Source organism: Giraffa tippelskirchi, chromosome 12 (genome assembly GCF_054371585.1).
Source record: "Giraffa tippelskirchi isolate mGirTip1 chromosome 12, T2T-mGirTip1v1.2.pri, whole genome shotgun sequence".
In the NCBI taxonomy this organism is placed as follows: Eukaryota; Metazoa; Chordata; class Mammalia; order Artiodactyla; family Giraffidae; genus Giraffa; species Giraffa tippelskirchi.
The window spans coordinates 67,921,204-67,944,229 of record NC_137286.1 but is presented as its reverse complement, the minus strand read 5'-3'; the positions used below and the strand labels follow the sequence as shown (position 1 = coordinate 67,944,229).

The window sequence follows — 23,026 nt, the reverse complement described above, 5'->3', positions numbered from 1 at the left end:
CCAGTGTACTTTAGAGACGGCCTGACCGCTCCGGGGAAGACACGCACCGACGGAACCCCTTGGGAAACAGCAGTGAGAGTCCTCACCGTCGTAAGGGTTTCCTCTGGGGACAACCTGCCCTGGGCACCACATGGGGGAGCAGACCGGCTTCTCTTCCTCTGCCCCCACACCATTCACTCATGAAGGCAGCTCAGGTGTTCTCATGCCCTGCCTGCCTGCCTGCCTGCCTGCCTGGCTCATCCGTGAGCTGTGACCACCTCCAGGGCAGGACTCCACCTTCTCCTCTCTGTGTACCGTGAATCTGCACACAGTGGGCTTTCAGAACCTTAGGAGACTTGAGCCATTCCCACTCGAGCCAGAACCCTCCCCAGGAAGGAAAACGGCTGTGGAGTCATTTTGGCCCCTGCACTGGTTCCGAAAGCCTGGCGGCTCCTACAGCCTCTACGGTGTGAAGAGGGAGGTCCCTTTTGACAGAGCTTTCCGGCTGTCAGATCTAAGCTGTTGTTTCACTGTCAGCTGTGTCTCTTCCGTTGCAGCCAGGTGGGCCACGCTGCTCCAAAGGGGCTCACAAGCTGAGTGGCAAGGGAGGTATTGAGAGGACAGGGATGGCTACAACGTGCTGCAAACTGAGTGAGGGTCCCCACAATCCTCAGCAAAGGTCTGTGGTGTGCAAGTGGGGAGTAGAGGGCCCCCAAGTTCCAAAGGAAGGGAGGTACTCGGGAGCTAAAGCCCTTGGCTGCTGTGGTAGCAGCTGCAGATGGCAGCTCGTCCACAGTGCACTTCGAATGAGGTCATATGAGCGGGACTCTGGAAATGGCTCCGAAATCAAGAGAAAGGGGTCAGGGTATGTGGGAATCCGGCGGGGGTGGGGGGTGGATGAAGGAAGGTGTCCTTCCTCTCTCCAGTGCAATTTGGTTTGGTGAGTCTCAAAGCTACCAGATGGCACTTCCCAAGTCAGGCCCCCGCAGGAATCAGGGTGGGCTGCGTGCCTCGGCCCCTGCCACAGGGACAAGCCACACCAGTGGCCTCCCTGAGCTCCAATGGCCGGATCTGGGGCTTCTGTCTGGGTGCACACCTCCTTGCTGTGGCCAAGTTCCCCCCTTCTCTGAGCACCAGCTTCATCCTCTCGAATGAGGACATCGATTGCTACCTTGGCACGTTACTCTCTTCATCCTGTGAAGACTCATTAGGCTTATCCTACAATTACTAGCTGGCCCGAAGAGATATCTCCTGAATCCAGATTAAGCTGGAGTCTCCCAGGCTCATCTGGCATGTCTTCCCTGAAGTCTGCCAAAACCCACACCCTTGCATTTCCAGGGACTCCCCTTAGCCAGCTGGGCAGAAAACCCAGCATGGTTCAAACAAGCTGACAGACAAGCGGGAGAGGACTCACGGGCAGACGGCCTCCCTCAGGTCTCGGGTGGAGCTCTGGGACCACAGCAGCAGCGGGCCATCCCAGCGCCTTGGGCTCAGCAGCGCCCTCATTCTCAGGCCGGCGGCTCTGCCCTGAGGGGAGCAGGAAGGTCACCAACTGCCGCAGGCGGACCTCAAGCCCCTCCCACTGCTGGAGCCTGACCTCCCCCGGCCCCACCCCTTCCCCTACCCCAGCAGGACGAGAGCTCGTCTTCCCCTGGCTTCCAACGTGAGGCCCGGCCCTGGGCCCCGATTGGGCACTGCCCCAGTCCGGAGCCAATCACAGTGGCCAGGGAGGTGGAACGCACCGATTGGCCAGGGCCAGGTCATGTGACCATACTCCCCAGGAAACTCAAATATTACCAAGATTCCCTAACAAACCAATGAACAAAATTATCCAGTAAAGGCAAACCGTACATTTTAATGAGGCCAATGTCACAGAAAAAAAAAAAAATCCTTCACAATGAACTGCTCAAGGAAGCTACTAAATAAGCTTTCAGAAAAGTGAAGTCGTTTTTTTTTTTTTTTTTTTTAATAGGGTGACGGAGAGCTATACCTTTCCCATCTATGTGAATTTAGGTTTAAACTAGATTTCCCTCGGCTATTATATAAGACAAAAAACCCCACATCACCCCCTTTCACTCCCCCCACCCCCAAAAAGTGTTTTAGTCTATTGAATTTTTGTGTCCTCAGTTGTGTCTGATTCACGGCAACTCACGAACTCCACACAGCCAGGCTCTTCCGTCCATGGAATTCAGGGCAATTTTTTCTGTCACAGCAAATGCCCACCCTGGGTGATCCAAAGGCAAGGGCTCAGAGGCTCCTGAGAGACTAACTCCTTTCAGCTGAGCACAGAGCTGGCTCCTCACTGGGATGCCTGTGGCCTGGGGCTCCCAGAGGGGAGAGCAGCACTCGCCCCACCGTGTGGTCACTGCTGGAAGTGCAGGCAGCTCCTCACTCCCCCTTGACAGTGTCCCTGAGGGGAGAACAGTGTGAATCTACTCAAGGTGGAAACGCAAACTCCGATGCAACCAAACTTCCCACAAGGTCTCCAAAACCACTCAGGAACAGGGAATTGGAAACTGCAGGGCATGACATGAATGGAGATGGAGACTTGACACCTTACACCGAGTTCACTTCCAGTTATCCCTAGACAAAGTTTCCATGAAAACTTGTCACAAATCTAGAAGAGCAATGAGCAGAAACCGGACATGTGCTTTGAGTCTTCACACACAAAACGAAAAGGCAGCTCACAAAACAACCCAGAGAATACAGTGGACTTTGCAAAATCAAAGATATCTACTGTGGGAAAGACCTCATTACAAAAGCAAAAGACAGGTCATACATCGCGAGACGAATGAGTGGAAACACAAAGCTTCTCAAGGATGTGTCTCCAAACAGACAAAGAACACCAACACGACAAGCCTGTGAAAACTAGGGAAAGGTCTGAAGGGACAGCAGACTGAGGAAGACACACACAGAGTATCCCGGATGATGTCCAGCACTGAGGGCCTGGAGAAACAACAGTCTAGTTGCACTCCCTCAGGCCTGTGTGACCCTGGATGAGGCCTCTGTTTCCCGGTGGCTCTGAGAGATGGACAGGGAGGAAGGGGAAGAGAAATCACTTGCATTTCTAATACTCACAGCAAAGTCTTCCAATGAGAAGGGAATTATCACCCCCACTGACAATGCCATTCACTGAAGTGATACCCACGAGTCCATCTAACCCAGAAGGGAAGGAAGGACCTGTCCTGACAAAACGGCGAGAGATGGAAGAAGGAAGATCAAGCCCACACCAACCACTGGAAAGAGAAGCTGTGCTCAGGGCTTGAAAGAATTCCTATTGGGAAAATGATGTCACAGCCCCACAAGGCAATCCACAGCTTCGATGCTATTCCTCCCAAAAGGCCAATGCATTTTCGCACCGAACAAAGAATTGCAAAAGGGGTACGGAAACAGAAAAGAGCCTAAATTGTCAATACAATCCGACGAAAAAGCCCCGATACGGACATCCAAGGTTGTGTGAAAGGAAATTAGACGACCAAACTAGGATCCTCAGGAGAGTATCGGAGAAGGCGATGGCGACCCACTCCAGTACTCTTGCCTGGAAAATGCCATGGACGGAGGAGCCTGGTAGGCTGCAGGCCATGGGGTCGCACAGAGTCAGGCACGACTGAAGTGACTTAGCCGCAGCGGCAGCAGCAGGACAGTATGCTATTGGGAATACAACAACACACACAGATCCAGATCGATGGAATAAAGTTGAGGGTCCAGAAACAAACCCCGGCATCCATGGTCAACTCATCTCTGACACAGAAGGGGAGAATATCCAAATGGGAACAAGAAAGCCTCTTCAATAAATGTCCATGGGAAAACCAGACAGCTACATCTGAAGAACGCTATTGGTTTTGATCTCACACCACCTCAATATCGGGGAAAAACCTCACCCTAAAGACTGATATCATGAGATAGCTAGAAAGAAGCGTAGGTCAAAGGCTCCTTAACATCAGAGTCTCCTTGCCATTTGCTGGGCGGAGGTAGAAATGGGTCTCTTCAAGTAAGGGAAAGAGGAAAACGAAGTACGCCAACGGGTTTCCTTCCAATGGAACCTCTTCACAACAGAGAAGCTAAGCATTCAGAAATGCAAAAGATAGGAAACGGAACATGAGAGACTCCTTGCAAGTGGTGTATCTGAGAAGGGGTTCATATGGAAAGAGACGAAGAATGCACAGCACTCAGATTCCAAGAAACACCACCACCACCCTTGACCCTTCCCCCATGACCAACTCCGACCTAAAGCCTTTCTCTCCCTCTAACCTATCCCTAAAACATAACCCTCATCTAATCATATACATGTGCATTCCTAGCATCCATCCATCCACACACGAGAGAGAAAGAGGAAGACACAGACTGAATCGAGAAGGGAAAAGAGAGGGACAGAGCCAGAGAGAGACACGGAACCAGAGAGAGGAAAGGAATCGACGGTCCAGACTTTTCATCAATCTGTCTCGAAGGTAGAAGCAACGACAGCGCCCATCCACCCCAGAAGGGGGAAAAGGACGGAAGGTTTGGAGAGGAAAAGACAAGAACGCAGGGAGCCCTTAGAAGCTCAGCCACCCGCAGAAGCCGAGCTGGGACACTTGAACAGAATCTCAATGGAAACAGAGGACCAGAAAGTTGGCTACTCTTTTCTATAAGAGAGGGAGACCTTCGAGTCTTCCTTTCGGTCCTCCAACTTGGATGCGGGGTCTCAAAACAGTCAGGAGGGGGAGTGCCTTTTCCTGTGTACCACGGCGCATCCAGGCCTCGTTCTGCCCCATTCTGTGCTGTGTCAGCCCTGGATGGAGTCTTTCTTTCTGAAGTCTCAGCGCACAAGCTCCACGTGATATCGGCCCCAGGTGGAAAGGCATGGAGCTGCTCGTAGGCCGACAGAACTAGGAAGCAGATGGGAGAATGACCCCCACTCTGCAGATGGAGAGACTGGGGAAACCCTGAGGGGCATACGCTTGTCCAGGGCCACACCACTTATGAGAAGAAGGAGCCTGGTCTGAGAGCAGCGGGGTCCTCGGAGCTCAGGCCCTGGCTGCACCCAGGCCTCCCCAGGGCTGTGGGCTGGGCAGTGTGGCTGTCACTGTGCCTGCACATGGCCTAAGGGGGGTGGTCGAGCAGTCAGAATCCCAGAGATTCCCTTGGGAAGCTTTGGGGAAGGGACCTCAGCACGAACCCCAGGAAATGATGTCACCTGCCGGCAACAGAACCCAACAGAACCCGCAACCCGGGTATCCAGGCCTCCAGAGCGGAGAGGAGCCCCCAGCCAGATCACTTGCTGCCAGGATGTTCTGCTGTTTGCCCCTGCCCAGAGGCCGGGGCCTCAGGAGAGCTCACAGGCAGTGTGCGTGGGCACCCTGTCAACGTTGGCTCAGGGCACCCCCGAGAGGCCTCTGGCCCTTTGCCCGGAGAAACAGAAAGGTAACACGGGGAGCCCCAGGCCGGGCCAGGCCACCTCTCCCATGCCACCCGGAAACACCGGGTCCTTTGCCTGTGTGTGTGGATGCGGGTTTCTCGGGGTGTGTCTCCCTCAAGGAAGCCCAGGCGGATGTGGGGTCAGAAGCCGACGGGCAAGTTGTGTCCACACCCCAGGGGAGAGCAGGCTGGCTGGGATGGGGAGAGTGCGGGCAGCGCCGGCCGCCCAGGCTGGCCTCACACCCTCAGGTGGGTCTCTTTCCTCCCGGGTGGGGATCTGAGCAGACACACGTCTCTGACCCTTCTGGGAAGAGAAGTTCGAGCAGGCAGAAGCAGCGGCTCCACTGGCCAGGCCCAGCTCGGAAAAGTCCCAGCACGGCTGGCTGACGGTCACTGTCGTTGCAGAGCTTCCCACGTGATGAGGCCGAGGACGGGGACACCCCGTCCACCTCCCGGAGGGAGGGGTCGGAGCACCACCCCCCCGCCCCTGAGGCCCAGTGCAGGCTCCAGGTGAGCGTGCCCACGGAGGCATCAGCCCCACCGGGGGCGAAGCGGAGGCGGGGAAGGCCTGCTGCCGAGACACCGCCCAGGATACACCCGGCGGCCCAGTCTGAGGCTGCCACGGAGCTCAGCACACCCGGCTCCGACCCGGAGTCCCGAGAACCCCGGCCTCTGAGGCAGCAGGAGGACCTGGAGCCCAGCACGCCAGAGCACAGAGGTGAGGACGCTGGGGCTGGTGCACGGGAGTGTGTGGGGAGGGGGTGCTGAGCTACACAGGGACGAGTCCCCGAAAGATGCTGCTGGGCCTACAGCAAGCGCTGGCCTCACACCCCCACCCCCATCTTGCACACTTCAGTCCCAAAAGACATCCGACCCTGGGTATTCTTTGGGAATCTCTTGGAAGCTTTCTGTCCCGGGATACGCACATGCCAAGGCTGGCCTGTGGGCAAACTTTGCTTCTCCCCCAGCTCTAGCACTGGCCTCCAACTGGAACCAGGCTCCACTTCCCAGACCTGTCCCTACAGAGGTGGTGGCTCCAGGTGCAGGACCCAGGGATCCACCGAGGGCAGATGGAGAACCGAGACTTGCCCTCGCAGAGACACCAGGCCAGCTGGGTTCTGGCCAGCACACCGGGCAGATCGGATCTCCGTGCCTGCAGGACCCCCAGCCCCAGGCACTGATGTCCCACCCCCTCAGCCAGAACCTCCACCTCCACGTGCACCTGTACCTGCTCGGGCTTTGGCAGGAGAACCCGAGGCAGAGGAGGAGTCACCGCCTCGGCAGGGAGAGCCTGCCCTGGCTCCCGCGCAACACCCAGACGCCGACGATGACTCACCCGCCCCTGCAGGAAGAACGAGCCCCCGCTCTGGACAGAGACCCAGAGCCCTTGCCGGAAACACCACGTCCAGGGGAGCGGTCGGCTCTGCCGCCTCCATCCCTGTCGGCTCACCGTGGACGCCGTCAACTCGGTCTGCCCCCAGGGGACATGGAGTTCCTTTCCCCTGAACTGCTTTGCATTTGGTTTGTTTCCACCTTACTGGTGATGTTTTACTTTTTGTATGGTTTCGTGTATTTTTGTTGGTTAAGTTGGGATTAGTAAACTTTTTCATCATTGTTGCAATTTGGGAACACTGTTGTGTGACTCTGGTGATACTGTGTTACCATCACCACTTTGTGGTTTCAGACCCGTTTGATCTTTATGCCCCACCCCCCAACAAAGCCTGGATTCAAGGCAAGCACGCCCTGTTCATCCCTCCCCCCGATCCTGAACACAATTTCAACTTTTCTTTCTGCATTCCTTCCTATATTCTTGGTGTCCCCAATCAATGACTCTCAGTGAAATGACTGAAGGAGTTTCTTTCGGACTCTCCACCTACTGTAAGACTCCATTGGAGAGTTCTCATTTTTATGTCATTTGAACTAGCCTTTGATAGCTGACAGGACGGTGTACGTCCTTTCAAGATATCATGTGCCAAACGAAGCCCTGTTGGCAAATGCCATCATTATCTCCAGGCAGGCATTGCTGTTTGAAGGGTGACATCTCAGCCAGAAGGCAGAGGCTGAGCTCCTCTTGTTGCACCAGCTCCCAAAAGAAGCCAAGAAAGGGAGCTGGAACAACAAACCACCCCAACGCCCAGGAAAGCGTTCTTCACGACAGAAGGCTAGAAAATGACCCAACAACCTTGTGGCCCAGAACCCCTCTAGAAAAATCACTGTTCCATAAAAAAGAGAAACACGTGGGAAGTTCCAAGGAGAGGCAATGCCCATGGCCAGTGTACTTTAGAGACGGCCTGACCGCTCCGGGGAAGACACGCACCGACGGAACCCCTTGGGAAACAGCAGTGAGAGTCCTCACCGTCGTAAGGGTTTCCTCTGGGGACAACCTGCCCTGGGCACCACATGGGGGAGCAGACCGGCTTCTCTTCCTCTGCCCCCACACCATTCACTCATGAAGGCAGCTCAGGTGTTCTCATGCCCTGCCTGCCTGCCTGCCTGCCTGCCTGGCTCATCCGTGAGCTGTGACCACCTCCAGGGCAGGACTCCACCTTCTCCTCTCTGTGTACCGTGAATCTGCACACAGTGGGCTTTCAGAACCTTAGGAGACTTGAGCCATTCCCACTCGAGCCAGAACCCTCCCCAGGAAGGAAAACGGCTGTGGAGTCATTTTGGCCCCTGCACTGGTTCCGAAAGCCTGGCGGCTCCTACAGCCTCTACGGTGTGAAGAGGGAGGTCCCTTTTGACAGAGCTTTCCGGCTGTCAGATCTAAGCTGTTGTTTCACTGTCAGCTGTGTCTCTTCCGTTGCAGCCAGGTGGGCCACGCTGCTCCAAAGGGGCTCACAAGCTGAGTGGCAAGGGAGGTATTGAGAGGACAGGGATGGCTACAACGTGCTGCAAACTGAGTGAGGGTCCCCACAATCCTCAGCAAAGGTCTGTGGTGTGCAAGTGGGGAGTAGAGGGCCCCCAAGTTCCAAAGGAAGGGAGGTACTCGGGAGCTAAAGCCCTTGGCTGCTGTGGTAGCAGCTGCAGATGGCAGCTCGTCCACAGTGCACTTCGAATGAGGTCATATGAGCGGGACTCTGGAAATGGCTCCGAAATCAAGAGAAAGGGGTCAGGGTATGTGGGAATCCGGCGGGGGTGGGGGGTGGATGAAGGAAGGTGTCCTTCCTCTCTCCAGTGCAATTTGGTTTGGTGAGTCTCAAAGCTACCAGATGGCACTTCCCAAGTCAGGCCCCCGCAGGAATCAGGGTGGGCTGCGTGCCTCGGCCCCTGCCACAGGGACAAGCCACACCAGTGGCCTCCCTGAGCTCCAATGGCCGGATCTGGGGCTTCTGTCTGGGTGCACACCTCCTTGCTGTGGCCAAGTTCCCCCCTTCTCTGAGCACCAGCTTCATCCTCTCGAATGAGGACATCGATTGCTACCTTGGCACGTTACTCTCTTCATCCTGTGAAGACTCATTAGGCTTATCCTACAATTACTAGCTGGCCCGAAGAGATATCTCCTGAATCCAGATTAAGCTGGAGTCTCCCAGGCTCATCTGGCATGTCTTCCCTGAAGTCTGCCAAAACCCACACCCTTGCATTTCCAGGGACTCCCCTTAGCCAGCTGGGCAGAAAACCCAGCATGGTTCAAACAAGCTGACAGACAAGCGGGAGAGGACTCACGGGCAGACGGCCTCCCTCAGGTCTCGGGTGGAGCTCTGGGACCACAGCAGCAGCGGGCCATCCCAGCGCCTTGGGCTCAGCAGCGCCCTCATTCTCAGGCCGGCGGCTCTGCCCTGAGGGGAGCAGGAAGGTCACCAACTGCCGCAGGCGGACCTCAAGCCCCTCCCACTGCTGGAGCCTGACCTCCCCCGGCCCCACCCCTTCCCCTACCCCAGCAGGACGAGAGCTCGTCTTCCCCTGGCTTCCAACGTGAGGCCCGGCCCTGGGCCCCGATTGGGCACTGCCCCAGTCCGGAGCCAATCACAGTGGCCAGGGAGGTGGAACGCACCGATTGGCCAGGGCCAGGTCATGTGACCATACTCCCCAGGAAACTCAAATATTACCAAGGTTCCCTAACAAACCAATGAACAAAATTATCCAGTAAAGGCAAACCGTACATTTTAATGAGGCCAATGTCACAGAAAAAAAAAAAAATCCTTCACAATGAACTGCTCAAGGAAGCTACTAAATAAGCTTTCAGAAAAGTGAAGTCGTTTTTTTTTTTTTTTTTTTTAATAGGGTGACGGAGAGCTATACCTTTCCCATCTATGTGAATTTAGGTTTAAACTAGATTTCCCTCGGCTATTATATAAGACAAAAGACCCCACATCACCCCCTTTCACTCCCCCCACCCCCAAAAAGTGTTTTAGTCTATTGAATTTTTGTGTCCTCAGTTGTGTCTGATTCACGGCAACTCACGAACTCCACACAGCCAGGCTCTTCCGTCCATGGAATTCAGGGCAATTTTTTCTGTCACAGCAAATGCCCACCCTGGGTGATCCAAAGGCAAGGGCTCAGAGGCTCCTGAGAGACTAACTCCTTTCAGCTGAGCACAGAGCTGGCTCCTCACTGGGATGCCTGTGGCCTGGGGCTCCCAGAGGGGAGAGCAGCACTCGCCCCACCGTGTGGTCACTGCTGGAAGTGCAGGCAGCTCCTCACTCCCCCTTGACAGTGTCCCTGAGGGCAGAACAGTGTGAATCTACTCAAGGTGGAAACGCAAACTCCGATGCAACCAAACTTCCCACAAGGTCTCCAAAACCACTCAGGAACAGGGAATTGGAAACTGCAGGGCATGACATGAATGGAGATGGAGACTTGACACCTTACACCGAGTTCACTTCCAGTTATCCCTAGACAAAGTTTCCATGAAAACTTGTCACAAATCTAGAAGAGCAATGAGCAGAAACCGGACATGTGCTTTGAGTCTTCACACACAAAACGAAAAGGCAGCTCACAAAACAACCCAGAGAATACAGTGGACTTTGCAAAATCAAAGATATCTACTGTGGGAAAGACCTCATTACAAAAGCAAAAGACAGGTCATACATCGCGAGACGAATGAGTGGAAACACAAAGCTTCTCAAGGATGTGTCTCCAAACAGACAAAGAACACCAACACGACAAGCCTGTGAAAACTAGGGAAAGGTCTGAAGGGACAGCAGACTGAGGAAGACACACACAGAGTATCCCGGATGATGTCCAGCACTGAGGGCCTGGAGAAACAACAGTCTAGTTGCACTCCCTCAGGCCTGTGTGACCCTGGATGAGGCCTCTGTTTCCCGGTGGCTCTGAGAGATGGACAGGGAGGAAGGGGAAGAGAAATCACTTGCATTTCTAATACTCACAGCAAAGTCTTCCAATGAGAAGGGAATTATCACCCCCACTGACAATGCCATTCACTGAAGTGATACCCACGAGTCCATCTAACCCAGAAGGGAAGGAAGGACCTGTCCTGACAAAACGGCGAGAGATGGAAGAAGGAAGATCAAGCCCACACCAACCACTGGAAAGAGAAGCTGTGCTCAGGGCTTGAAAGAATTCCTATTGGGAAAATGATGTCACAGCCCCACAAGGCAATCCACAGCTTCGATGCTATTCCTCCCAAAAGGCCAATGCATTTTCGCACCGAACAAAGAATTGCAAAAGGGGTACGGAAACAGAAAAGAGCCTAAATTGTCAATACAATCCGACGAAAAAGCCCCGATACGGACATCCAAGGTTGTGTGAAAGGAAATTAGACGACCAAACTAGGATCCTCAGGAGAGTATCGGAGAAGGCGATGGCGACCCACTCCAGTACTCTTGCCTGGAAAATGCCATGGACGGAGGAGCCTGGTAGGCTGCAGGCCATGGGGTCGCACAGAGTCAGGCACGACTGAAGTGACTTAGCCGCAGCGGCAGCAGCAGGACAGTATGCTATTGGGAATACAACAACACACACAGATCCAGATCGATGGAATAAAGTTGAGGGTCCAGAAACAAACCCCGGCATCCATGGTCAACTCATCTCTGACACAGAAGGGGAGAATATCCAAATGGGAACAAGAAAGCCTCTTCAATAAATGTCCATGGGAAAACCAGACAGCTACATCTGAAGAACGCTATTGGTTTTGATCTCACACCACCTCAATATCGGGGAAAAACCTCACCCTAAAGACTGATATCATGAGATAGCTAGAAAGAAGCGTAGGTCAAAGGCTCCTTAACATCAGAGTCTCCTTGCCATTTGCTGGGCGGAGGTAGAAATGGGTCTCTTCAAGTAAGGGAAAGAGGAAAACGAAGTACGCCAACGGGTTTCCATCCAATGGAACCTCTTCACAACAGAGAAGCTAAGCATTCAGAAATGCAAAAGATAGGAAACGGAACATGAGAGACTCCTTGCAAGTGGTGTATCTGAGAAGGGGTTCATATGGAAAGAGACGAAGAATGCACAGCACTCAGATTCCAAGAAACACCACCACCACCCTTGACCCTTCCCCCATGACCAACTCCGACCTAAAGCCTTTCTCTCCCTCTAACCTATCCCTAAAACATAACCCTCATCTAATCATATACATGTGCATTCCTAGCATCCATCCATCCACACACGAGAGAGAAAGAGGAAGACACAGACTGAATCGAGAAGGGAAAAGAGAGGGACAGAGCCAGAGAGAGACACGGAACCAGAGAGAGGAAAGGAATCGACGGTCCAGACTTTTCATCAATCTGTCTCGAAGGTAGAAGCAACGACAGCGCCCATCCACCCCAGAAGGGGGAAAAGGACGGAAGGTTTGGAGAGGAAAAGACAAGAACGCAGGGAGCCCTTAGAAGCTCAGCCACCCGCAGAAGCCGAGCTGGGACACTTGAACAGAATCTCAATGGAAACAGAGGACCAGAAAGTTGGCTACTCTTTTCTATAAGAGAGGGAGACCTTCGAGTCTTCCTTTCGGTCCTCCAACTTGGATGCGGGGTCTCAAAACAGTCAGGAGGGGGAGTGCCTTTTCCTGGGTACCACGGCGCATCCAGGCCTCGTTCTGCCCCATTCTGTGCTGTGTCAGCCCTGGATGGAGTCTTTCTTTCTGAAGTCTCAGCGCACAAGCTCCACGTGATATCGGCCCCAGGTGGAAAGGCATGGAGCTGCTCGTAGGCCGACAGAACTAGGAAGCAGATGGGAGAATGACCCCCACTCTGCAGATGGAGAGACTGGGGAAACCCTGAGGGGCATACGCTTGTCCAGGGCCACACCACTTATGAGAAGAAGGAGCCTGGTCTGAGAGCAGCGGGGTCCTCGGAGCTCAGGCCCTGGCTGCACCCAGGCCTCCCCAGGGCTGTGGGCTGGGCAGTGTGGCTGTCACTGTGCCTGCACATGGCCTAAGGGGGGTGGTCGAGCAGTCAGAAACCCAGAGATTCCCTTGGGAAGCTTTGGGGAAGGGACCTCAGCACGAACCCCAGGAAATGATGTCACCTGCCGGCAACAGAACCCAACAGAACCCGCAACCCGGGTATCCAGGCCTCCAGAGCGGAGAGGAGCCCCCAGCCAGATCACTTGCTGCCAGGATGTTCTGCTGTTTGCCCCTGCCCAGAGGCCGGGGCCTCAGGAGAGCTCACAGGCAGTGTGCGTGGGCACCCTGTCAACGTTGGCTCAGGGCACCCCCGAGAGGCCTCTGGCCCTTTGCCCGGAGAAACAGAAAGGTAACACGGGGAGCCCCAGGCCGGGCCAGGCCACCTCTCCCATGCCACCCGGAAACACCGGGTCCTTTGCCTGTGTGTGTGGATGCGGGTTTCTCGGGGTGTGTCTCCCTCAAGGAAGCCCAGGCGGATGTGGGGTCAGAAGCCGACGGGCAAGTTGTGTCCACACCCCAGGGGAGAGCAGGCTGGCTGGGATGGGGAGAGTGCGGGCAGCGCCGGCCGCCCAGGCTGGCCTCACACCCTCAGGTGGGTCTCTTTCGTCCCGGGTGGGGATCTGAGCAGACACACGTCTCTGACCCTTCTGGGAAGAGAAGTTCGAGCAGGCAGAAGCAGCGGCTCCACTGGCCAGGCCCAGCTCGGAAAAGTCCCAGCACGGCTGGCTGACGGTCACTGTCGTTGCAGAGCTTCCCACGTGATGAGGCCGAGGACGGGGACACCCCGTCCACCTCCCGGAGGGAGGGGTCGGAGCACCACCCCCCCGCCCCTGAGGCCCAGTGCAGGCTCCAGGTGAGCGTGCCCACGGAGGCATCAGCCCCACCGGGGGCGAAGCGGAGGCGGGGAAGGCCTGCTGCCGAGACACCGCCCAGGATACACCCGGCGGCCCAGTCTGAGGCTGCCACGGAGCTCAGCACACCCGGCTCCGACCCGGAGTCCCGAGAACCCCGGCCTCTGAGGCAGCAGGAGGACCTGGAGCCCAGCACGCCAGAGCACAGAGGTGAGGACGCTGGGGCTGGTGCACGGGAGTGTGTGGGGAGGGGGTGCTGAGCTACACAGGGACGAGTCCCCGAAAGATGCTGCTGGGCCTACAGCAAGCGCTGGCCTCACACCCCCACCCCCATCTTGCACACTTCAGTCCCAAAAGACATCCGACCCTGGGTATTCTTTGGGAATCTCTTGGAAGCTTTCTGTCCCGGGATACGCACATGCCAAGGCTGGCCTGTGGGCAAACTTTGCTTCTCCCCCAGCTCTAGCACTGGCCTCCAACTGGAACCAGGCTCCACTTCCCAGACCTGTCCCTACAGAGGTGGTGGCTCCAGGTGCAGGACCCAGGGATCCACCGAGGGCAGATGGAGAACCGAGACTTGCCCTCGCAGAGACACCAGGCCAGCTGGGTTCTGGCCAGCACACCGGGCAGATCGGATCTCCGTGCCTGCAGGACCCCCAGCCCCAGGCACTGATGTCCCACCCCCTCAGCCAGAACCTCCACCTCCACGTGCACCTGTACCTGCTCGGGCTTTGGCAGGAGAACCCGAGGCAGAGGAGGAGTCACCGCCTCGGCAGGGAGAGCCTGCCCTGGCTCCCGCGCAACACCCAGACGCCGACGATGACTCACCCGCCCCTGCAGGAAGAACGAGCCCCCGCTCTGGACAGAGACCCAGAGCCCTTGCCGGAAACACCACGTCCAGGGGAGCGGTCGGCTCTGCCGCCTCCATCCCTGTCGGCTCACCGTGGACGCCGTCAACTCGGTCTGCCCCCAGGGGACATGGAGTTCCTTTCCCCTGAACTGCTTTGCATTTGGTTTGTTTCCACCTTACTGGTGATGTTTTACTTTTTGTATGGTTTCGTGTATTTTTGTTGGTTAAGTTGGGATTAGTAAACTTTTTCATCATTGTTGCAATTTGGGAACACTGTTGTGTGACTCTGGTGATACTGTGTTACCATCACCACTTTGTGGTTTCAGACCCGTTTGATCTTTATGCCCCACCCCCCAACAAAGCCTGGATTCAAGGCAAGCACGCCCTGTTCATCCCTCCCCCCGATCCTGAACACAATTTCAACTTTTCTTTCTGCATTCCTTCCTATATTCTTGGTGTCCCCAATCAATGACTCTCAGTGAAATGACTGAAGGAGTTTCTTTCGGACTCTCCACCTACTGTAAGACTCCATTGGAGAGTTCTCATTTTTATGTCATTTGAACTAGCCTTTGATAGCTGACAGGACGGTGTACGTCCTTTCAAGATATCATGTGCCAAACGAAGCCCTGTTGGCAAATGCCATCATTATCTCCAGGCAGGCATTGCTGTTTGAAGGGTGACATCTCAGCCAGAAGGCAGAGGCTGAGCTCCTCTTGTTGCACCAGCTCCCAAAAGAAGCCAAGAAAGGGAGCTGGAACAACAAACCACCCCAACGCCCAGGAAAGCGTTCTTCACGACAGAAGGCTAGAAAATGACCCAACAACCTTGTGGCCCAGAACCCCTCTAGAAAAATCACTGTTCCATAAAAAAGAGAAACACGTGGGAAGTTCCAAGGAGAGGCAATGCCCATGGCCAGTGTACTTTAGAGACGGCCTGACCGCTCCGGGGAAGACACGCACCGACGGAACCCCTTGGGAAACAGCAGTGAGAGTCCTCACCGTCGTAAGGGTTTCCTCTGGGGACAACCTGCCCTGGGCACCACATGGGGGAGCAGACCGGCTTCTCTTCCTCTGCCCCCACACCATTCACTCATGAAGGCAGCTCAGGTGTTCTCATGCCCTGCCTGCCTGCCTGCCTGCCTGCCTGGCTCATCCGTGAGCTGTGACCACCTCCAGGGCAGGACTCCACCTTCTCCTCTCTGTGTACCGTGAATCTGCACACAGTGGGCTTTCAGAACCTTAGGAGACTTGAGCCATTCCCACTCGAGCCAGAACCCTCCCCAGGAAGGAAAACGGCTGTGGAGTCATTTTGGCCCCTGCACTGGTTCCGAAAGCCTGGCGGCTCCTACAGCCTCTACGGTGTGAAGAGGGAGGTCCCTTTTGACAGAGCTTTCCGGCTGTCAGATCTAAGCTGTTGTTTCACTGTCAGCTGTGTCTCTTCCGTTGCAGCCAGGTGGGCCACGCTGCTCCAAAGGGGCTCACAAGCTGAGTGGCAAGGGAGGTATTGAGAGGACAGGGATGGCTACAACGTGCTGCAAACTGAGTGAGGGTCCCCACAATCCTCAGCAAAGGTCTGTGGTGTGCAAGTGGGGAGTAGAGGGCCCCCAAGTTCCAAAGGAAGGGAGGTACTCGGGAGCTAAAGCCCTTGGCTGCTGTGGTAGCAGCTGCAGATGGCAGCTCGTCCACAGTGCACTTCGAATGAGGTCATATGAGCGGGACTCTGGAAATGGCTCCGAAATCAAGAGAAAGGGGTCAGGGTATGTGGGAATCCGGCGGGGGTGGGGGGTGGATGAAGGAAGGTGTCCTTCCTCTCTCCAGTGCAATTTGGTTTGGTGAGTCTCAAAGCTACCAGATGGCACTTCCCAAGTCAGGCCCCCGCAGGAATCAGGGTGGGCTGCGTGCCTCGGCCCCTGCCACAGGGACAAGCCACACCAGTGGCCTCCCTGAGCTCCAATGGCCGGATCTGGGGGTTCTGTCTGGGTGCACACCTCCTTGCTGTGGCCAAGTTCCCCCCTTCTCTGAGCACCAGCTTCATCCTCTCGAATGAGGACATCGATTGCTACCTTGGCACGTTACTCTCTTCATCCTGTGAAGACTCATTAGGCTTATCCTACAATTACTAGCTGGCCCGAAGAGATATCTCCTGAATCCAGATTAAGCTGGAGTCTCCCAGGCTCATCTGGCATGTCTTCCCTGAAGTCTGCCAAAACCCACACCCTTGCATTTCCAGGGACTCCCCTTAGCCAGCTGGGCAGAAAACCCAGCATGGTTCAAACAAGCTGACAGACAAGCGGGAGAGGACTCACGGGCAGACGGCCTCCCTCAGGTCTCGGGTGGAGCTCTGGGACCACAGCAGCAGCGGGCCATCCCAGCGCCTTGGGCTCAGCAGCGCCCTCATTCTCAGGCCGGCGGCTCTGCCCTGAGGGGAGCAGGAAGGTCACCAACTGCCGCAGGCGGACCTCAAGCCCCTCCCACTGCTGGAGCCTGACCTCCCCCGGCCCCACCCCTTCCCCTACCCCAGCAGGACGAGAGCTCATCTTCCCCTGGCTTCCAACGTGAGGCCCGGCCCTGGGCCCCGATTGGGCACTGCCCCAGTCCGGAGCCAATCACAGTGGCCAGGGAGGTGGAACGCACCGATTGGCCAGGGCCAGGTCATGTGACCATACTCCCCAGGAAACTCAAATATTACCAAGATTCCCTAACAAACCAATGAACAAAATTATCCAGTAAAGGCAAACCGTACATTTTAATGAGGCCAATGTCACAGAAAAAAAAAAAAATCCTTCACAATGAACTGCTCAAGGAAGCTACTAAATAAGCTTTCAGAAAAGTGAAGTCGTTTTTTTTTTTTTTTTTTTAATAGGGTGACGGAGAGCTATACCTTTCCCATCTATGTGAATTTAGGTTTAAACTAGATTTCCCTCGGCTATTATATAAGACAAAAAACCCCACATCACCCCCTTTCACTCCCCCCACCCCCAAAAAGTGTTTTAGTCTATTGAATTTTTGTGTCCTCAGTTGTGTCTGATTCACGGCAACTCACGAACTCCACACAGCCAGGCTCTTCCGTCCATGGAATTCAGGGCAATTTTTTCTGTCACAGCAAATGCCCACCCTGGGTGATCCAAAGGCAAGGGCTCAGAGGCTCCTGAGAGACTAACTCCTTTCAGCTGAGCACAGAGCTGGCTCCTCACTGGGATGCCTGTGGCCTGGGGCTCCCAGAGGGGAGAGCAGCACTCGCCCCACCGTGTGGTCACTGCTGGAAGTGCAGGCAGCTCCTCACTCCCCCTTGACAGTGTCCCTGAGGGCAGAACAGTGTGAATCTACTCAAGGTGGAAACGCAAACTCCGATGCAACCAAACTTCCCACAAGGTCTCCAAAACCACTCAGGAACAGGGAATTGGAAACTGCAGGGCATGACATGAATGGAGATGGAGACTTGACACCTTACACCGAGTTCACTTCCAGTTATCCCTAGACAAAGTTTCCATGAAAACTTGTCACAAATCTAGAAGAGCAATGAGCAGAAACCGGACATGTGCTTTGAGTCTTCACACACAAAACGAAAAGGCAGCTCACAAAACAACCCAGAGAATACAGTGGACTTTGCAAAATCAAAGATATCTACTGTGGGAAAGACCTCATTACAAAAGCAAAAGACAGGTCATACATCGCGAGACGAATGAGTGGAAACACAAAGCTTCTCAAGGATGTGTCTCCAAACAGACAAAGAACACCAACACGACAAGCCTGTGAAAACTAGGGAAAGGTCTGAAGGGACAGCAGACTGAGGAAGACACACACAGAGTATCCCGGATGATGTCCAGCACTGAGGGCCTGGAGAAACAACAGTCTAGTTGCACTCCCTCAGGCCTGTGTGACCCTGGATGAGGCCTCTGTTTCCCGGTGGCTCTGAGAGATGGACAGGGAGGAAGGGGAAGAGAAATCACTTGCATTTCTAATACTCACAGCAAAGTCTTCCAATGAGAAGGGAATTATCACCCCCACTGACAATGCCATTCACTGAAGTGATACCCACGAGTCCATCTAACCCAGAAGGGAAGGAAGGACCTGTCCTGACAAAACGGCGAGAGATGGAAGAAGGAAGATCAAGCCCACACCAACCACTGGAAAGAGAAGCTGTGCTCAGGGCTTGAAAGAATTCCTATTGGGAAAATGATGTCACAGCCCCACAAGGCAATCCACAGCTTCGATGCTATTCCTCCCAAAAGGCCAATGCATTTTCGCACCGAACAAAGAATTGCAAAAGGGGTACGGAAACAGAAAAGAGCCTAAATTGTCAATACAATCCGACGAAAAAGCCCCGATACGGACATCCAAGGTTGTGTGAAAGGAAATTAGACGACCAAACTAGGATCCTCAGGAGAGTATCGGAGAAGGCGATGGCGACCCACTCCAGTACTCTTGCCTGGAAAATGCCATGGACGGAGGAGCCTGGTAGGCTGCAGGCCATGGGGTCGCACAGAGTCAGGCACGACTGAAGTGACTTAGCCGCAGCGGCAGCAGCAGGACAGTATGCTATTGGGAATACAACAACACACACAGATCCAGATCGATGGAATAAAGTTGAGGGTCCAGAAACAAACCCCGGCATCCATGGTCAACTCATCTCTGACACAGAAGGGGAGAATATCCAAATGGGAACAAGAAAGCCTCTTCAATAAATGTCCATGGGAAAACCAGACAGCTACATCTGAAGAACGCTATTGGTTTTGATCTCACACCACCTCAATATCGGGGAAAAACCTCACCCTAAAGACTGATATCATGAGATAGCTAGAAAGAAGCGTAGGTCAAAGGCTCCTTAACATCAGAGTCTCCTTGCCATTTGCTGGGCGGAGGTAGAAATGGGTCTCTTCAAGTAAGGGAAAGAGGAAAACGAAGTACGCCAACGGGTTTCCATCCAATGGAACCTCTTCACAACAGAGAAGCTAAGCATTCAGAAATGCAAAAGATAGGAAACGGAACATGAGAGACTCCTTGCAAGTGGTGTATCTGAGAAGGGGTTCATATGGAAAGAGACGAAGAATGCACAGCACTCAGATTCCAAGAAACACCACCACCACCCTTGACCCTTCCCCCATGACCAACTCCGACCTAAAGCCTTTCTCTCCCTCTAACCTATCCCTAAAACATAACCCTCATCTAATCATATACATGTGCATTCCTAGCATCCATCCATCCACACACGAGAGAGAAAGAGGAAGACACAGACTGAATCGAGAAGGGAAAAGAGAGGGACAGAGCCAGAGAGAGACACGGAACCAGAGAGAGGAAAGGAATCGACGGTCCAGACTTTTCATCAATCTGTCTCGAAGGTAGAAGCAACGACAGCGCCCATCCACCCCAGAAGGGGGAAAAGGACGGAAGGTTTGGAGAGGAAAAGACAAGAACGCAGGGAGCCCTTAGAAGCTCAGCCACCCGCAGAAGCCAAGCTGGGACACTTGAACAGAATCTCAATGGAAACAGAGGACCAGAAAGTTGGCTACTCTTTTCTATAAGAGAGGGAGACCTTCGAGTCTTCCTTTCGGTCCTCCAACTTGGATGCGGGGTCTCAAAACAGTCAGGAGGGGGAGTGCCTTTTCCTGGGTACCACGGCGCATCCAGGCCTCGTTCTGCCCCATTCTGTGCTGTGTCAGCCCTGGATGGAGTCTTTCTTTCTGAAGTCTCAGCGCACAAGCTCCACGTGATATCGGCCCCAGGTGGAAAGGCATGGAGCTGCTCGTAGGCCGACAGAACTAGGAAGCAGATGGGAGAATGACCCCCACTCTGCAGATGGAGAGACTGGGGAAACCCTGAGGGGCATACGCTTGTCCAGGGCCACACCACTTATGAGAAGAAGGAGCCTGGTCTGAGAGCAGCGGGGTCCTCGGAGCTCAGGCCCTGGCTGCACCCAGGCCTCCCCAGGGCTGTGGGCTGGGCAGTGTGGCTGTCACTGTGCCTGCACATGGCCTAAGGGGGGTGGTCGAGCAGTCAGAAACCCAGAGATTCCCTTGGGAAGCTTTGGGGAAGGGACCTCAGCACGAACCCCAGGAAATGATGTCACCTGCCGGCAACAGAACCCAACAGAACCCGCAACCCGGGTATCCAGGCCTCCAGAGCGGAGAGGAGCCCCCAGCCAGATCACTTGCTGCCAGGATGTTCTGCTGTTTGCCCCTGCCCAGAGGCCGGGGCCTCAGGAGAGCTCACAGGCAGTGTGCGTGGGCACCCTGTCAACGTTGGCTCAGGGCACCCCCGAGAGGCCTCTGGCCCTTTGCCCGGAGAAACAGAAAGGTAACACGGGGAGCCCCAGGCCGGGCCAGGCCACCTCTCCCATGCCACCCGGAAACACCGGGTCCTTTGCCTGTGTGTGTGGATGCGGGTTTCTCGGGGTGTGTCTCCCTCAAGGAAGCCCAGGCGGATGTGGGGTCAGAAGCCGACGGGCAAGTTGTGTCCACACCCCAGGGGAGAGCAGGCTGGCTGGGATGGGGAGAGTGCGGGCAGCGCCGGCCGCCCAGGCTGGCCTCACACCCTCAGGTGGGTCTCTTTCCTCCCGGGTGGGGATCTGAGCAGACACACGTCTCTGACCCTTCTGGGAAGAGAAGTTCGAGCAGGCAGAAGCAGCGGCTCCACTGGCCAGGCCCAGCTCGGAAAAGTCCCAGCACGGCTGGCTGACGGTCACTGTCGTTGCAGAGCTTCCCATGTGATGAGGCCGAGGACGGGGACACCCCGTCCACCTCCCGGAGGGAGGGGTCGGAGCACCACCCCCCCGCCCCTGAGGCCCAGTGCAGGCTCCAGGTGAGCGTGCCCACGGAGGCATCAGCCCCACCGGGGGCGAAGCGGAGGCGGGGAAGGCCTGCTGCCGAGACACCGCCCAGGATACACCCGGCGGCCCAGTCTGAGGCTGCCACGGAGCTCAGCACACCCGGCTCCGACCCGGAGTCCCGAGAACCCCGGCCTCTGAGGCAGCAGGAGGACCTGGAGCCCAGCACGCCAGAGCACAGAGGTGAGGACGCTGGGGCTGGTGCACGGGAGTGTGTGGGGAGGGGGTGCTGAGCTACACAGGGACGAGTCCCCGAAAGATGCTGCTGGGCCTACAGCAAGCGCTGGCCTCACACCCCCACCCCCATCTTGCACACTTCAGTCCCAAAAGACATCCGACCCTGGGTATTCTTTGGGAATCTCTTGGAAGCTTTCTGTCCCGGGATACGCACATGCCAAGGCTGGCCTGTGGGCAAACTTTGCTTCTCCCCCAGCTCTAGCACTGGCCTCCAACTGGAACCAGGCTCCACTTCCCAGACCTGTCCCTACAGAGGTGGTGGCTCCAGGTGCAGGACCCAGGGATCCACCGAGGGCAGATGGAGAACCGAGACTTGCCCTCGCAGAGACACCAGGCCAGCTGGGTTCTGGCCAGCACACCGGGCAGATCTGATCTCCGTGCCTGCAGGACCCCCAGCCCCAGGCACTGATGTCCCACCCCCTCAGCCAGAACCTCCACCTCCACGTGCACCTGTACCTGCTCGGGCTTTGGCAGGAGAACCCGAGGCAGAGGAGGAGTCACCGCCTCGGCAGGGAGAGCCTGCCCTGGCTCCCGCGCAACACCCAGACGCCGACGATGACTCACCCGCCCCTGCAGGAAGAACGAGCCCCCGCTCTGGACAGAGACCCAGAGCCCTTGCCGGAAACACCACGTCCAGGGGAGCGGTCGGCTCTGCCGCCTCCATCCCTGTCGGCTCACCGTGGACGCCGTCAACTCGGTCTGCCCCCAGGGGACATGGAGTTCCTTTCCCCTGAACTGCTTTGCATTTGGTTTGTTTCCACCTTACTGGTGATGTTTTACTTTTTGTATGGTTTCGTGTATTTTTGTTGGTTAAGTTGGGATTAGTAAACTTTTTCATCATTGTTGCAATTTGGGAACACTGTTGTGTGACTCTGGTGATACTGTGTTACCATCACCACTTTGTGGTTTCAGACCCGTTTGATCTTTATGCCCCACCCCCCAACAAAGCCTGGATTCAAGGCAAGCACGCCCTGTTCATCCCTCCCCCCCGATCCTGAACACAATTTCAACTTTTCTTTCTGCATTCCTTCCTATATTCTTGGTGTCCCCAATCAATGACTCTCAGTGAAATGACTGAAGGAGTTTCTTTCGGACTCTCCACCTACTGTAAGACTCCATTGGAGAGTTCTCATTTTTATGTCATTTGAACTAGCCTTTGATAGCTGACAGGACGGTGTACGTCCTTTCAAGATATCATGTGCCAAACGAAGCCCTGTTGGCAAATGCCATCATTATCTCCAGGCAGGCATTGCTGTTTGAAGGGTGACATCTCAGCCAGAAGGCAGAGGCTGAGCTCCTCTTGTTGCACCAGCTCCCAAAAGAAGCCAAGAAAGGGAGCTGGAACAACAAACCACCCCAACGCCCAGGAAAGCGTTCTTCACGACAGAAGGCTAGAAAATGACCCAACAACCTTGTGGCCCAGAACCCCTCTAGAAAAATCACTGTTCCATAAAAAAGAGAAACACGTGGGAAGTTCCACGGAGAGGCAATGCCCATGGCCAGTGTACTTTAGAGACGGCCTGACCGCTCCGGGGAAGACACGCACCGACGGAACCCCTTGGGAAACAGCAGTGAGAGTCCTCACCG

The 23,026-nt window shown here is 55.2% G+C and overlaps 3 protein-coding genes across 4 annotated transcripts in view; all 3 read left to right on the top strand.

Annotated features, from left to right (window-relative positions):
- The first annotated feature begins 5,189 nt into the window (after positions 1 to 5,189).
- LOC145529972 (uncharacterized) lies at positions 5,190 to 6,997 on the top strand. Its single transcript, XM_081550748.1, has 3 exons — positions 5,190 to 5,382; positions 5,782 to 6,094; positions 6,345 to 6,997. The coding sequence occupies exons 1-3, from the start codon at positions 5,248 to 5,250 to the stop codon at positions 6,971 to 6,973; spliced, it is 1,077 nt and encodes a 358-aa protein (XP_081406874.1). The 5' UTR covers positions 5,190 to 5,247; the 3' UTR covers positions 6,974 to 6,997.
- A 3,010-nt stretch (positions 6,998 to 10,007) lies between these two features.
- LOC145529878 (uncharacterized) lies at positions 10,008 to 14,644 on the top strand. Its single transcript, XM_081550641.1, has 3 exons — positions 10,008 to 13,028; positions 13,428 to 13,740; positions 13,991 to 14,644. The coding sequence occupies exons 1-3, from the start codon at positions 12,792 to 12,794 to the stop codon at positions 14,617 to 14,619; spliced, it is 1,179 nt and encodes a 392-aa protein (XP_081406767.1). The 5' UTR covers positions 10,008 to 12,791; the 3' UTR covers positions 14,620 to 14,644.
- A 3,003-nt stretch (positions 14,645 to 17,647) lies between these two features.
- The window catches only part of LOC145529902 (uncharacterized), a 35,225-nt gene continuing 29,846 nt past the window's right edge, over positions 17,648 to 23,026 (top strand). Inside the window, exons 1-3 of one of the 2 annotated variants that reach the window (XM_081550667.1) lie at positions 17,648 to 20,673; positions 21,073 to 21,385; positions 21,636 to 22,285. In XM_081550667.1, coding sequence (XP_081406793.1) covers positions 20,437 to 20,673; positions 21,073 to 21,385; positions 21,636 to 21,811 — 726 coding nt within the window. In that variant the 5' untranslated portion in view covers positions 17,648 to 20,436 and the 3' untranslated portion in view covers positions 21,812 to 22,285. Of the gene's footprint in view, positions 20,674 to 21,072; positions 21,386 to 21,635; positions 22,286 to 23,026 lie in introns of those variants that run through there. The other variant, XM_081550666.1, reaches the window with a different exon arrangement.

Bases quoted from the DNA above. Each gene is read 5' to 3' on its own strand.
- LOC145529878 (XM_081550641.1), top strand. From the start codon at position 12,792: ATGATGTCACCTGCCGGCAACAGAACCCAACAGAACCCGCAACCCGGG. The intron at 13,029-13,427 runs GTAACACGGGGA...CTGTCGTTGCAG, and splicing joins TTGCCCGGAGAAACAGAAAG to AGCTTCCCACGTGATGAGGC. The intron at 13,741-13,990 runs GTGAGGACGCTG...CTTCTCCCCCAG, and splicing joins CAGCACGCCAGAGCACAGAG to CTCTAGCACTGGCCTCCAAC.
- LOC145529972 (XM_081550748.1), top strand. From the start codon at position 5,248: ATGTTCTGCTGTTTGCCCCTGCCCAGAGGCCGGGGCCTCAGGAGAGCT. The intron at 5,383-5,781 runs GTAACACGGGGA...CTGTCGTTGCAG, and splicing joins TTGCCCGGAGAAACAGAAAG to AGCTTCCCACGTGATGAGGC. The intron at 6,095-6,344 runs GTGAGGACGCTG...CTTCTCCCCCAG, and splicing joins CAGCACGCCAGAGCACAGAG to CTCTAGCACTGGCCTCCAAC.